This window comes from Trachymyrmex septentrionalis, unplaced genomic scaffold (genome assembly GCF_001594115.1).
Source record: "Trachymyrmex septentrionalis isolate Tsep2-gDNA-1 unplaced genomic scaffold, Tsep1.0 scaffold22, whole genome shotgun sequence".
Lineage (NCBI taxonomy): Eukaryota > Metazoa > Arthropoda > Insecta > Hymenoptera > Formicidae > Trachymyrmex > Trachymyrmex septentrionalis.
In genome coordinates this window covers 5,460,218-5,476,363 of record NW_017305375.1, presented here as the reverse complement: position 1 = coordinate 5,476,363, position 16,146 = coordinate 5,460,218, and the positions used below count along the sequence as shown (strand labels likewise).

Genomic DNA, 16,146 nt, shown 5'->3' with positions numbered 1-16,146 from the left:
TATATATACGTTATATATAAAAGTTATTTACAAAAGTAGATATCACATCATATATATTTGTACAATATTTGATAGTACCTGTTTGTTTTTTTTTATTTCTTTTAAACTTGTTATTTTTTTGAACACAAAAATGATTTCTGAATTCCATTGTCTCGTGAACTCCATTTAATTGATAAAATTTTAACAATTGTATAAATTTAAAATCAAACTTTTTGCGATCCAAGATTCTAGTGATTAAAACGCATTCGTGCTTACTTAACGGTGATATTTGCCATTCTTTTTAATTAAGAATAAGTACGAGTTTTAATGAGATCTATACATTGAGATATCTATATATTGTTATGTGTTTGCATTCTATATACTTTATGTGTGGCAAACGTACACTTTAATCACAATCTGGTTTTAATATGAATGTAGAAATTGTAATTATATATCAAAACACAGCGTTACTAAAACTAAATTTGCTGAATATTCAGATATAAAAGACATCATATATTAATCTCTTATATTTAATTTGGAATTGTTTTCCCCACCACTGTCTTACGAAAAAGATATTAAACATATAATGCACTTAGCTATAAATCTAATTGCCGGCAGAATGAAAATTGAGTAAAAAAAACGGCTGCACGACTTTGGAAGTAATCGAATATTTCATGATGCGATTAAATGAAGATAACACGAGAAAATAATTAATTTTGTGACGCTCGAGAAAGAAATCAAATCAATGCGAGTGTAAAATAGAGACTGATTTCACGTCCATTTTTACGTCAGCTTTAATCCGAGAATTAGATCGTAATCCATCTTTTAATTATTACTTTATAACTATACAACTAATATAGATTCTGTGTAATATAGAAAATCATTTTGCAATACTATACTATGCTGCATAATAGTTGATATACTAAATACCAATGAAAAATACGTTGACTATATATTGATCTGTGCGTATAAAGTTTTAATCATTTTAAAAAAATCTAGTTTATGCTACGTATGTCTTGAAATCTTGTTTCCTAAGACCATTAAAATGAATTGATCTTACGAAGAAAAAGAAACGTATATAAATAAAAAAAAGTGTGATTTATTTGCAGATTATATGAAATAAGGCAATTATATGTGGAAAATATATATCATAAGTGTAAGCATGTATATCCATCATTGTTCCATCATTGTTCAAATTTGACTTTGTCTTGACCTCGGATGTCAAAACTCAATAACAAATTATACGTGACACTAGAAATCGCATCACAATAGACTTGCGAACTGAGATTTGTAATACTTATAAACGTCGTATAATTTCTTAGATTTCTTACGCCTATTAAACTTGTCTCGAATTTTTGGTAATTACTACAACACTTCTTGAATTCACTTGCATATATTGGTATCTCTATATGTAACATTAAGAACATTAGATTATTTTAGATTTAAGAGATGTGCAGCTGTAATCTTCTCATACAGTACAATATGAGGCAGTACTACAATAAACAGATAGTCATTACAACATCGTGATAACTGATTATACGTATCTGCAGTAACCAATGCGAACGTTGTAACTCGAGTCTGTTGTAAGAAAATTCGACCACTTGAGTGTTTATTGAAAATAATTATCTTTTTAGCATTATGTTAATCAAAAGAAAAAAAAAGTACAAAAGCAAAATGACATAAAAATATAAGTTTTATGTTTAAGTCACGTTTCTGGAAGAATGGTAATTGTCATTCTTCATTATTATTTACCGCATTATATCTTGTGCAATGCAACGCAAATTGGATTGTAAAATAATTAATATGTATTAATTCAAGATAGGTGATATTACTTTTATATATATACTATTTTAACTTATAATGTATTTCATCACTTCCAGTAAATTTTTTGCATTTGTGGTTTTTTTGTGCCTATACTCCTTATTTTTTTTCTGTAGCATTTAACACGTGTACGTGTAAAACGAAAAATATAGAGATATATGTATCAAAACGTAGATAAAAATTAGTTTTTGTTATTTTTTAATCCCCACATCGTAATAGGATCTATTCGTGTACATACATTATTTTGAATGAACATAAGTCAACATACATGCTAAATAATAAACAGGTCATTATTATGAGAAATGCATCACCTTATATTTGGCAGCATATCAGTTACAATGTTTTATTCTTAAAAGTAACTTCAGTATAATTAATATTATACTTTATTATTTTATAATAAAAAAAGGCGATGCCGATTTATTATATAATATATTGGCATCCGTTTTATATAGTAATTGATGGCTCGATTTTACGTAAAGTATCTAAACCATAATATAAGGATATGTGTATATGCGTCTGTATCAGAATACTGAAATAATACGTTCTGTAATATGAATCGGAAGTACAGCATTATTATCTACATAGTTAGTGCACAGATAAGTAACAAATTATGTTGATATGTATAGCATTAATAAATCTTGTACCATTGCATTTTTTGCAATTATAAAAATTATTACGAATCAGAGAATGGCATTGATATATCATAATTCTATCTAAAGAATTATGCAAAACAAAATGAAATTATTCATGTGCATAAAAGGAAATTATCGTATCGAACAAATTAATTATGAATAAATCGTCTTTGATATATGACATATAATCTTATATCTATGTTATATTTCTATTAACTCTATTTATAGACGATAGGGAACTATTTGAATGCAATACTTGATATCAGTATCTTATTTGAGGACTTCGTATATTACAAAATACGAAAAACGTATTTATAAATAGAAATATATATATATATATATATATATATATATATATATATATATGCGTGTGTGTGTGTATAGAATTACTTAATATATAGAGCAATTTGTATACTGCTCTAGATTTCTTTTGGCCTTTCAATAATTGAAATCTTATTAGTATTGTAAATGTTACATGAAGTACAATATATTTAATATATAACGTTAATCCTCGATTATTACAGTAAAATCGTTAGTAAAAGATTATTATCGTTGCAATATGGACTAAATGGGAATTGAAATTTCCTTTCTTCGCACATACTCCTTTTCTCATTTAGTTGTTCGTTATACAAAAATTAAAAATAACATGGGCATATTTTACTTATATACAAGTTAATATACTAAATAGTTTAATCTGCAGTCTCTTTATTTCGATACAATACTGTGTCAATCCATGATTAAGTTTCATCGACTCTATCTGAGCTTCGTATGAGAATTACCAAAAGATAATAGAATTTATCCACGAAAAGAAAAATTTATATACAGAAACATTTCCAATCTATATATCATAATTGGCCAATGTTCATAGTCCGTTCTTATTTCAGGATCGTGTTAAAGTCATGTCTCAATGCTAAGGCTTTGAGGTTTATATAACATTTTAAAAGACCACTTATGACAACTTATCTTAAATATGAGAACTGACTATGAATACTGGACATTGTTCGCAAAAATATTAATAATAAATCTTAATGATAAATGTACGTATACAATAAAAATGACTAATATACACAATATAAAACAAAAATTATTCTCGACAAATTAATAAACAGGAAGTACCAAGACCTTTGCAATTTGCTGCTTGAGTAAGCTATACATATCACTCTTACAGCTAGAAAAATTTAAATGATATAGGAAATCTAAAAATTCTCGAATATAAAGATGATCATGCAGCATAAATTCATTAACAAATATACTGTAACGTAGAGTTATTATCTTTAATTGTGCCCCTATAAGATCTGAGATATACGTACATATCAGCCTTTTTTAATTCGTAACCTTTCTCTGAAATCTTCCTCAAAATCGAATATTCATCAGGATTATATGTATTCATCTGTATTGTAATTATTGTACTCGCAATTAAAAAATAATAACGTAATACTTGTGCATAGCATACCATATAATTATTAGTAGATAAATGTAAATATAAATGAAATATGGATTCCCAAACTATTATCATTCTCTTTATATTCCTTTACTTATAATATTCAACTCTCAAATAATGTTTATAATCTCGTGTAAAACCGAGATATATGAAATATGAGTCAGGATTACTCGGAACCCCTCTCCGATTACAAATCGATCACTCTCATACAGAGAGTCACACGTCACTTCATAATAATTAATAGATATTCTTCTTAAACATCTTAAACATCATCGAAAATAAAATATTTTGGCCTTATACAATTCTTAAAAGGTGATGCTGTATAATAATACGTCTTGCAGCGTTACATCGTGTTACAGTATTTGTACTACGTCCGATCAATATTTGATGGTTCTAGACATGACTTTTTTTTCATATTAGTCGTCCCGCATTGATCGAGCAAGAATTACAAATATTGTAGCATTACATTGTTATTCCTGTTTACTTACATCTAGAGAGCTTATACACTCTCGGTAGGGCTCTGAAATTCTGAAAGTGCATGTATAGGATTCTGCACTTTCTTCTGCGAACCTTTACGTACTTTCGCTCTAACTTCCTCGGGTCTCTCAGGACGCACTAATGGTTTCTTCTCCGGGGCTTTCATCTTCCATATGACGATAGGAGACTGATCAAAACATAATAAATTCGTATTATTATATATACATAATCTATATTTTTGTAACTAATTTTATAATCATATCATGTTCAGATTATATTAATTATTTTGTCGCTGTTATTTTAACATATTTATATGCAATATAATATTAAATATAGTATAACTATAAATTTCTGAATCTCTAATATTTAATAAGATTATTAAAGTTCTACAATATTTGTGCATGGATGATTTGTGTTAAACTGACATACTTACATACTGAAAATCCATGTATATTAGTGTACAGCAAAAAAAATTCATAAAAAAAATAGGATATGGAATTAATTTTAAAGTTTTAGATGGAAATATGTAGCATTTTTATTGTCAAAAATATTAGTGCTGATGAAAGGTAAAGAATACAGGGATAAACTTTAAAAGATGATAAATTACCCAGTTTCTAAGAATAAATTGATAACATATCGAGCTGCTGCAGAATTAATGAATATTAATGCAACTTACCGTTACCGTAGATTGTCGTGGATACTTCGTTGACGCGACGTAGGAAGCTTTGACGGTAAGCACGACAGCGTTCATCAAATTTTTGGCAGCCTGTATGAGGGAGGTTGCGCTGTCTAGGCCGGAAACAATCAGCTCACCACTGATATTCTGCACATCCGCCTTCACTTTACTTGTGATATTCATCTGGTGGCAATAGAGCGCTATGCGTTGCAAGTATGCAAGGAGATCCTTCTTCGTAGAACTCTCTGGGCACTGATCAGCAATCTGTCTGGTCAATTTATCCAATTTCGTGCCAGCTTCCGAGATCTTTTTTGCCGCGTTTATAACATCCATGGTAGTCTTCAAGGGGCCTCGACCACGAGTAAAGTCAGTCATCTCCATCATGATCATGCACATATGCTTAGCGAGAACAATGATATCATTGCCAGCGTCATCCCACTTCGCTACCTCTTTGTCGAACTTGAGTTTCTCGCTTCTGAAGTACTCAACCTGCTGCAGAATCTTCTGCTTGTCCTCTTCTGGCATTTTTCTCATCGCTTCGCGGGCAGTTGTGATACCACTGATCTCTGGATACTCATCCACGCCGTGTTCTCCAGTCTGAGCACTAGACTTGCTGCGTGTTTCCAACGTGTAATGCTCATCCAATTCCACATCTTCAGGATCCAGATCTTCGTCCGCCTGAAAAATGACAGCGAGTTAAAATAATTACAATTTACAAAATTTAGAGACATGATGACAGGTTTTCTTACCCTATTCATAAGCACAGCTCGTCTGATCTCACGAACTCCATCGTATACCAGTCTGGACGCATCAATGAAGTCATTTTCGTCCACTTCCTGTGCCGGATTACTGCGCAGCGCATTTACAGCCTCTTCCACTCGTTGCTCGAAATTGGGCATCACTTGTTTCCTCAGAACCTTCACCGCTTCAAGAACTCGCTTGGTATAGATGCAAGGCTCATAGTTGTCCATCTCGGCCTGCACAACGTTGCACACTCTAGCGGAACGGCCGAGAATCGCGCCCGCATGTCTATCCAGGGTATCGGCGTCGCCGGGACGTACTTGTAATGCCAGGACGCACTTGTTGACATCATCAAGGATATGATTCTCAGAAACCGCTAGAAAATCGTCAATCGTGGTGATGTCGTCCACGGCTTCTGTCAAGACACGCATTTGATTCTCCCATGCTTGACGGAACACCTTCATGTTATCCTTAGCAACGTCTGAGTTTCGTGCGGCCCACACACGCGCTGCATTAATCACTTGCGGGCACAAGTTCTCGATCTGCGCAGCAGCATAACGAACCATCTTTACGCCATCTTCGTTATTAGACATACTGCATACTAAATTTGCCACCTATTCAAAATAAACAAACAATTAATCTTCTTATTACACAAGATATTCTAAAATACTTGTGTATGACATATGTAAAATATTCAGATGAACATTTATTTATATAAAGACCGTTTACCTCCACTAGCTTATTCGCGTGCTCCGTGAAAATGAGCGCGTATTCTTCCACCTCTTTGACCCAGCCTTTTTCTGCAGCTTCATATAGGGCTTGTAACGGTGCGCTTGTTTCCAGAAAACTATCCGATACATGATCCACCACGGCTTTGCGCAACTGTCTACGAAGATCACGGGTCTTCCTACACATGTGATCTATCGCCCTTTCTAAGCCTTCAGATTGTTCCTTAACACCCATCTGTCAACATAGATTCATCACTTAATTTCGGTCAAACTCAAAAATATTTTTATATTAAAAATTTACAGCTATAAACAATTGTTTTATTCGACATTATTGTTAGTTTAAATCCGATTGTAAAAAGAAATATGGTAAATGTGTATATTATATAGGAGAAGGATACATAACCAAATCGTCAAAATAATGTTATTAATATAAATGGGAATAAAATATTTAAAAAAATACTATTTAATCATATAATAATTTTTAGCAACATGATTGCATGATAAGCGGTATATTTACAAGTTGTATATATATATTTATACACTACATGAATTGTGTGCATAATTATATATACAGTTCTAATTTTCTACAGTTATGCTAATCTATCATTTCGTTTATTGCATTGTTTATTGTGTTTAAATTTTTGTTATTTTACATAACTACAATGTGAGATATTAGTTATTTAATATTCACATATAAGAGTGAAAAAAATTATAAAAATAATTAAAATGAATCATAAGCACATAACTAATTACAAGCTAACGATTAGTGCTGGTCATTAAATAATAATAATAAATATGCATTGGTAGTGTGTGAGAGATCTAAGATAATGTGTATATGCGCAACAAAACCCATAGAAATTGTAGAATTACTTCGCATATTTACCCGTCTCCCACCCCGAGCGCGCTGTAACTGGCCATCACCAACAAAAACAAATCAATAGAATAAATATTGTTTTAATAAAAAAAATAAATCACATGTCCTACATGTGTAAGTACCAGTATGCTGTCTAAAATTTTATATATTTTTAATGTAGAATATTGTAGAACTAATAATATCATACAAAATCTTACTTAAAGCTTAGAGATAGAATGAGTAATATATATATTTACGTAAATAACACATTGGTTTTCTAGTTTCAAATTATTTCAATTAAAATAATATCTCTCTATCTCATAGTAAAGATACAATAAATTATTATTTATAATTAATAATATTAATGCTATAATTAAACTTAATATATTGTTATTCAATATATTAATCTAGTGAATTTTTAAAACATATATTTATTAATAGTTAGAAAGATCAAAAAGCACGAGCAACATTTATTGGATCTTTAAAAATAAACTTGTTTATTACAATACATATTATACATTAAGAATTAAACTAATTTTTAATCTATCCATTAATCGGAAATGTTTCGACTGTACAAAAATTAATTAAACATTGGAAAGAAAGATACAATATATTAAAAACATGAAACTGATATGACTTTATGTTTTTAATGTATCGTATCTTTCTTTCTAATGTTTAATTAATTTTTGTATATGAACTGAAGAAGACTTAGTATAGTCGAAACGTTTCCAATTAATGTAGTAATGTAATAGATTAAAAACTAGTTTAATTCTTAATGTATGTATTGTAAATAAACTAGTTTATTTTTAAAGATCAATAAACGTTACTCGTGCTTTTTGAACTTTCTAATTACTACTAAATTTTTGCTTAGCAATCTCGAACTAGATATTTTACATATTTCAATATATTTATTTCTTTCACATCTCTTCAATATAATACAAACACTATTATATTTGCATGTATTTTTTCGTATAATTATAATTACAGTTCTCTACTTACGTTATTCATGTATTCGCTTAGAAGATCTTGAAGCGCCTGTCTGACTGCGTTACACTCAGCAACGATGCGCTCTCTACGTTCGTCCCGAGTGCATGATGAATCCGCCATCAATGCAGCACCGCTGATAATACTCTCCAATCTCTCTTCGAGACTCGGTCGCGTACGAACCTCATTGTAGGCGAGCGGAGACATCACCATCCTCTCATCGAAGTCATCCAATGCAGCAGCCAATTCGCCAGGGCCATCGTAAGGATGTTGGCTGTCGGGCGGCGTTTTCCCTTGAGCAACATCATTTATTGTGTTCACGGCCTCGCATACTTGTTTCAATACGTAATCGCGATTTGCCTTGGCTGCCGCCAAATCAGGATGCTGCACGTACACCTTCGACGCAGTGAGCAACATGGTGGAGTGCTTCTTCAATACGGCCCGGGCGGCCGCCAAATCGTCTCTAAGCTGTGGATCTTTTAGCTCGTGTTGACGCTTAGCCGCCTGGTGAATTAATTCGGCGGCGTTTCTACCAAATTCTTTGATATTCTGAATTAGTTCTCCCTGCGAAGAAGCATTTTTTAATTTCTTCAGATCATCCTCCACAACATACAGCGATTTCAAAAGATGATAGACGTCCACCATGTCCGCTAGAATAAGCAAACGGGTCACCGCTGACAGCAAATTCCTCGCGGCGCGCACCATGTTACCTCGTTTCAAAGATGAACATGGATCCTCGGAAAATTCTCTACATAAATAAATTTCCATATTGTATTAATGAAGCAGGAACGTGGTATACTAACTATAATTAGCAGATTGATTATAGATATGAATTTATTTATTGTACCTAGCAGCAATGCTCATTGCTGCTCCTGTCTTCCTCACTTCCTCTACGGCACTTAGCATCTCCGCTGTGATATCTGGATTTTCATAGGCGATCTTCTCCCCCTTTTCAATAAAATTGGCAGTCGCCTTTTCCACGGTTCCGACAAGCGCGCTTGCTCTTTTCGACTTTCCTTTCTTCTTCTTGCTGGGCCCTTTCGTGTTCACCAATGTAGTAACCTGGAGCACAAGCGGCTCTAGTGTCTTTTCCACGGACATAGTCCGTATCTCCAAGTTCTTGGGATCCCATTTTGGAGCGATTGGTCCAAAGTGGTCGGACATATTTATCGTATTAATATTTATTCTGCAATTGTAAAAAAAGGTTTCCAGTATGTAAATTTATAATGTCAAACTTGCAGATATAAAATAATTCTGAAATTAATGCTTAATACATGTGTAAAGTTTTTTACATTATTGATTTGTATTAGCAATAAAATCTTTTTCTAACATGCATTTTTATATACAGAAAGTTGAATAATTTGCTCATGCATTCTTATAAAGTGTTTTCTTTCTTGTTTTAATTAATTCTTCAAACCAACTTAAAATTCTTCTACAACAATTATTTCAAATTTTACAATTTGAAATCACAGCGCTTATAAATTTTATTCAATTCCATTCTATTTCTAATTTCCATTTCTAAACAAAAATATAAATAAAAAATAATTGTAGTATAATTTAATTCATACTAATTACAGAATTAACTACTGTTTGAATTAAGAGAAGTATCAGATTTTTTTTTTACACAAATGCTGAGTTTTCCATTAGCTTCTCTCAATATTTCTTTAATTTTTTTCTCTAGCTGATTTTTTAATTTTCAATTAAGGCCACACACACAAATACAGTTTCTACATACAAATAAGATTAATTTTGATCTTTAACTTCCTATTTACTTTTTTTTCTAATTGTTAGAATTATATCTGTTTCTACCAATATGCAATCTAATTTTAATCTTAGAATTCCACCAATTGTTCATCTTTTTTAATTTTAAGAATTAGAAAAAGATAAAGAGCAAATTGAACCAAGATTAAAGTTAATCTTGCATTGGTGGAACTGAACAAGTAAATTTATCGATTCTATGAATAAAAAAACAATTATCGAAAATGAAATTAATTAAAAATTCGAGTCAGGAATTATCTTGTCAAACGTAAGTATCATGAATCATTCCTCTTCCAGCTTCGCGTCCTCGGCCAGCGAATGTGCGACAAGAACTCGTGACGCTCCAGAATGAAACATATTCGTCGTTTAATTCGATTCTGATGGATACAATGTGGATCTTGCGTATCCGTTATGGTATCCGTGATAACGACATTCCTGAAAGGAGCGTCACGTACGTATCTTCGTACCCTCGTTGGTGAGGAAGAAAAGGGAACGTAGATAAGAAAGGTATATACGTACGAGTCCGGCATTAAGAAAACACCCAAAAGGACACTCGAAAAGGAAAGCGAACCACCGACGGCTTCAACTGCTGTCAACAACGACGAGTCGGAATAATCGGAATAACTCGCACGTTAACTATGCGAAGTAACGATACAGAATAGTACGAGATTGGCCGCATTAAGTGGGACACCGAGACACGATATGGTGGATACGGTCAGACGAGTACCGTAACACCCCTTTCAATGTATCTGAATGTATCACTCCGTTGGCATTTGTCTCTCGCCTGCGTCTTGACTTGTTTCTGACGTCATTATTTCCGCTGGGCTGCGCTGAGCTCATAAGATCGGTTATAGAGCGCGCCCGGTCTACGCCCGAAATCTCATGCCGCGTTTCAACGAGGCGACACAACGAATTTCACAACAGAAAAATCAAGAAAAAAAAGACCGCAAAGATCGAAATTGTTTCGAAAAAATAAAAGCGAAATATTTTTAGCAAAAGAGAATATTTTAAATTACAAATATTGTTTCTTTTTCTTTTCAAGCTGAGGGCGATTTGCTAACATTTCATTGGCTAGATGAATTTTTAAGATCACTACTATTTCAGATGAAATCAATGAATATAAAATTAGACGATATATATAAATATCGCTCGAGGGTAATCTTAAATATGAAATCGAACTATATATGCGTGTAAATGTTTTACTAAGAACCTGTGACCGTGACAATCAATTATTCTTTCTTGTAGAAACAAATTGCTGAATAAAAATCGGACTAACCAATCAGATCATGTTTTAGTCAATGCCGTTAGAGCTGCAACAGTGACCGTAGACATTGGTTCATCGATTTAAGTTCATATCTTAAGTGCTGTGAGCTTAAGCTCACAGCACATACAAAAACGTAAGCAGTAAGCAAATTGACCAATCACAGTAGAGACGGTAATGCCAGTAGAGAATCCAATGTTACGATATCCTTACTGATTACGTCTTAAGGTCTTATGTTTTTCTATGTGTTCCCGGCTTTATAGAAATTTTGTCTGCGGCGGCCTTTGTGCCTGTTCTACAATAGAGTCACAATTCGTAAGCTGTAAGAAATTGACCAATCACAGTTAAATGTAAGAAGACTAATCGACTATGGGCTGGTTGTTCCATCTTTTAGTCAATTTATCAAAAGGTGGAACAATCGGCCCTATGATTGGTTAATTTCTTACGACTTACCGCTTACGACTCTATTGTAGAACAGGCCTTAGAGGCTCCGCACAATCACCGACGAAATACTATTAAAGACCGACATCCTTATGGGAGTTCGCGTCCTTGTAAATATTGAAGTAATTAAGAGTAAAAACTGATAATATTATACTAATTTATGATTTATTAGTTTAATAAACGTATTTATGCATTTAGAACTCAATAACACTCGAGTTTTCTTTAAAATTGTAATTTCAGTGTTATCGTCAAAGTTTGATTATCAACAGAGATGATAACTGCAGAGAGATGATAACTGCAGAGAAAAAATTGTAATTTTTCTTTCTAATATATAGGATATTATAGCTTTACAAGTATGCATATTTATTTATGGAACATTTATGTAATAAAAAATCATGAATTTAATAATGAATAAGTCAAATATTTATGTTAATAATAGCAAATTTATATTAATTGTCGATAATGTCAGCGTTCTTCAATTATCTTCGGGTCCTTGACTCTTTTTATACCGCCGAAAATTTGCTCAGAGTTGACGGTCTTTAATAGTGTCTCGTCGGTGGTTCATATAATCGTGCTACATATAGCACGGTTTATCATCTCCAGCCTTAAAAAATGGACGATGTATCCTAAGAAAAATGGACGTTGCTACGTAGTTTACATCCACTTTGTCAGAGGGCAATAGTGCGTGGCATTATTTTGCGGTTACAGGTTTTGGGCCGTCATGTCCTCTCTCAGGTTTCTCTCTGCTTACACCATAGGCTCTCGGTTCATTTCGGTTGAGTTCGACTGAATTCGTCCGATGGTGACCGAGGAACTCTTCGATTGCTTCGGTTATCGCAGTTTGCACGCTGATCAACGCCGATCTTGCCGTCGCTGTTATTTGTAGTGTTCAGACTCGTTCACCGATCACCAGTGTCCGCATTTTTATTTGGGTTCCGCGAATACGCCACGTACGCTGTACGAAAGTACGTCACCTACACGACAGGAAATAGTATAATGTCGCACGGTGGCAGGAATGAGTGTAGAATATACGTGGGCAATCTGCCACCGGACATTCGTACGAAGGACATTCAAGATCTCTTCTACAAATTCGGTAAAGTTACTTTCGTTGACCTGAAAAATCGTCGGGGCCCGCCTTTCGCTTTCGTTGAATTCGACGATCCAAGGTGAGTTATCAGCGTAAGAGATATACATATTACCACGAATTCACGCTGCGTCGCTGTGGCGTGTCTCTCCGTCTGTGCGCTATTTACACTTACAACTCCCGCTTCGACGTACGTCGTTAATTCGAGCCGTTTGCGTGACCTCGTCCGCGACATCGAACATGAAGCGTCGCGACGTAGTTTATCGAATGAGGATGACGAAACCCATGAATATGTATTTTGACCGAGAATTATTTGCTTCACTTGCACTTGTGGAGCAATTTTTCTTGACTCATGCGAATAATAAAAATAACCAAAAAAAAAAAACTTGTTTTTACAAACGCAATAATAAAATTCTTTTTCTTTATAAGAATCTCAAAATATTCAAATTGTTAACTAGAGAAAGAATTTTAAAAACGCATATTGTTTTTGTAAAGGACCGTCTACGTGGAAATATGGAGTAATTATTCCTAAATCGTAAAAAATCAACCAGTCACGATTGAACGTGAATAGAACAATCGACTTCGTTTGATCAATTTCTTACAGTTTATAGCTTACTACGCAATATTCCCGTTTATGAATGGCCCATAAAGTATCGTTTATTTGCTATACAACAAAATAATTCAAGATTATTTTTTAGTTGTTTGCAAAAAAAAAAAGAACAGCAACATAAAAAATATAATTTAAAAGAACATTTTTATTTCTCTATAATCGATTATTGTATCAAAATTGCATTTTAATATTAGATTAATATATAAAATTTTAATGATTTGAGACATTTAAATTTATTTTCTAGAAAATTTTGTTTTTTTAATTGTATCGTGATTGTAGCAAATGAGCGATATATATTATTTTAAGATAAAAACAAAGTATATAATATCATTTCAAGTATAAATTTTTTCCTGTTTTATATGTTATTCATACCAGTTTTGGCTTATTTATAAATATTTATAATTTCCGTTCATTACAACATTTAACACGATTAATATTGTAATGTTATTTTGCAAGTAGACATTCTACTTGAAAATTACATAATTTTGTTTGCTTTGACTTTAGTATATGTAATGAATAACGTTTGTTTTTCAGAGATGCCGAAGATGCGGTACATGCAAGAGATGGTTACGACTATGATGGCTACAGATTGAGAGTCGAGTTTCCACGTGGAGGTGGTCCTAGCAATAATTTCCGTGGTGGACGTGGAGCTGGGGATAGTGGTAGAGGTGGCCGCGGTGAAATGAGCAATTCTCGCGGTCGCGGTCCACCTGCTAGACGATCACAGTACAGAGTCTTGGTTAGTGGTTTGCCACCATCAGGAAGCTGGCAAGATCTCAAAGATCACATGCGCGAGGCTGGTGATGTCTGCTTCGCAGACGTTTATAAAGATGGCACCGGTGTTGTTGAATTTTTGAGACACGACGACATGAAGTACGCTGTGAAGAAGTTAGATGATTCGAGATTTAGATCTCATGAGGTATGATCTTTTATTGTTATCCTAATCATAAAGATGTATGTGCTATAGCATTATTCGTTTTGTCTCTCTGAAGCTGCTCGGGGTCGTTCCGAATAAACCCATGAGCGTACTTGAAATGTAGGATTCACACTATATACAACATCTGTCATACGTAGTGTGAATCCTATATTTCAAATACGCTGGATTTATTCGGAGCGACCCTGAGCAATTCTCGAGAGACAAAACGAACAATACTTATCACACTATGGGTTACTGATTTCTAGTTACCCTGTTTTGTTTCAGCCAATCACGATGCGGCACGTTTGGATTTACTGTATCGTAATTGGTTGAAATAGAACCATCAATTGGGAACCGTAATCGGCAACCCATAGTCTGATACCATAGTCTGATACTGTTGATACTATAACTCTTTATAACTCTTTATAAACAAAATGTTTTTCAAATATTTTTGAGCAACTGTATATACTTTGATCTTTTTACATTTAATATGCTTTGATTGTTTGATTTAATATCTAGGGTGAAGTAGCTTATATCCGCGTGAAGGAAGATCACAGTGGTGGCGATAGAGGACGCAGTGAAGATAGAGAAAGGGGTCGTACTCGTTCACGTAGCTACAGTCCACGACGTCGTGGTTCTCCCACTTATTCGCCGTTGCGACGTAATTACTCGCGATCAAGATCTCGTTCCAGATCTCGCTCTTACGACTAGTATGTACGTATGTGTTTCACATGGTAATATAAGTACAGGTTTATAATGATATTTACTCTTTACCATGTTTCATTATTGCTGATTTAAATTTCACTTGATAAAAATTTCCAAATATAATTCAAACATCGATTTTGTAAAAAGATTTAAATTATTTTCTTAATATTGCTTGAATTTAATAACTAATTGTATTAAATACAATCAATTTAATAATTGATTGTATTGTATATCTGATGTATAATTAGAGCACGGTTTATTTCGTACATACATACGTCACAATTATTCTTTAAGTTTCTTGCTTTCCAAATAAGCATATCTTATCATTCGACCCAAAAGCAAGTTAATTTAGCGATTTCATTTTTAGTTATTATTCTAATAAAAATTTCATATCATTGAACTTTTTAAGATGATTACCTAAAATATAAATACTGTATCGAATTTTATTAGCCTCAAAAATGAAATCGTGCTCGAAATCACATGTAACTGTTTATCATTCAAATTGTTGAATCTAATCTTCTACATTTAAAGATACATTCCTCCACATATTTGCCAAGTTCTTTTGTCATCACTACTACTTATGAAATGTGTAACAATTTTGAAGTATTAATGAGCCTTTCGACAAAATCAGACTTAGATCTTAAACTCTTAGCTATCAACTTATTCTGGCTTTTATTTTGATATACACAAAAAGAACTGATATCTGCGGTGAATACTTTTACTAGACAATAACTTTTTACTTTTTGTTAATATACGTTTCTAACAATGGCGGCTATTTTATTATACTCAGGCCTGGAGTCGGATTGCACATTTCGACCGATTTTGTCTACCATCATCCTACTCCTTTTGTTTTATAACATTTAGACTGCGCGCGGAGACATAGAACAATTTAGTTCAGAGACAATGTTAACTGTAAATCAGGGTACTGTAGAACTATAAGACTTCGAAACATATTGCCCTGCGTTCACTGTTTACAGAATTTATTATTATTATTATTAATATTATTTGCATGTTCAAAAATCAAGAGTAACGCTTTAAA

The 16,146-nt window shown here is 33.0% G+C and overlaps 2 protein-coding genes across 6 annotated transcripts in view; one reads left to right on the top strand and one right to left on the bottom strand.

Moving 5' to 3' along the window:
* Positions 1 to 3,967: 3,967 nt before the first annotated feature.
* LOC108748425 (catenin alpha) lies at positions 3,968 to 10,867 on the bottom strand. 5 transcript variants are annotated; one of them, XM_018486594.1, is made up of 9 exons: positions 10,610 to 10,867; positions 9,180 to 9,518; positions 8,348 to 9,080; positions 7,379 to 7,405; positions 6,497 to 6,730; positions 5,776 to 6,381; positions 5,027 to 5,704; positions 4,784 to 4,786; positions 3,968 to 4,537 (listed from the first exon to the last, which is right to left on the bottom strand). In XM_018486594.1, exons 1-9 carry the CDS (start codon positions 10,618 to 10,620, stop codon positions 4,373 to 4,375), a joined length of 2,796 nt encoding a protein of 931 aa, XP_018342096.1. In that variant the 5' UTR covers positions 10,621 to 10,867; the 3' UTR covers positions 3,968 to 4,372. The 5 variants fall into 5 exon arrangements, with proteins under 5 accessions (XP_018342096.1, XP_018342097.1, XP_018342098.1 ...); XM_018486595.1 differs by lacking the exon at positions 4,784 to 4,786; XM_018486596.1 differs by lacking the exon at positions 7,379 to 7,405.
* Positions 10,868 to 12,563: 1,696 nt separating this feature from the next.
* Positions 12,564 to 16,146, top strand: part of LOC108748327 (serine/arginine-rich splicing factor 1A) — a 9,199-nt gene continuing 5,616 nt past the window's right edge. The window contains exons 1-3 of the mRNA XM_018486395.1: positions 12,564 to 12,958; positions 14,021 to 14,405; positions 14,922 to 15,116. Of these exons, the coding sequence (XP_018341897.1) occupies positions 12,789 to 12,958; positions 14,021 to 14,405; positions 14,922 to 15,113 (747 nt within the window). The 5' untranslated portion in view covers positions 12,564 to 12,788 and the 3' untranslated portion in view covers positions 15,114 to 15,116. The remainder of the gene's footprint in view (positions 12,959 to 14,020; positions 14,406 to 14,921; positions 15,117 to 16,146) is intronic.

Bases quoted from the DNA above. Each gene is read 5' to 3' on its own strand.
- LOC108748425 (XM_018486594.1), bottom strand. The intron at 9,081-9,179 runs GTACAATAAATA...TTATTTATGTAG, and splicing joins GCAATGAGCATTGCTGCTAG to AGAATTTTCCGAGGATCCAT. The intron at 6,382-6,496 runs GTAAACGGTCTT...TATTTTGAATAG, and splicing joins ACGCGAATAAGCTAGTGGAG to GTGGCAAATTTAGTATGCAG.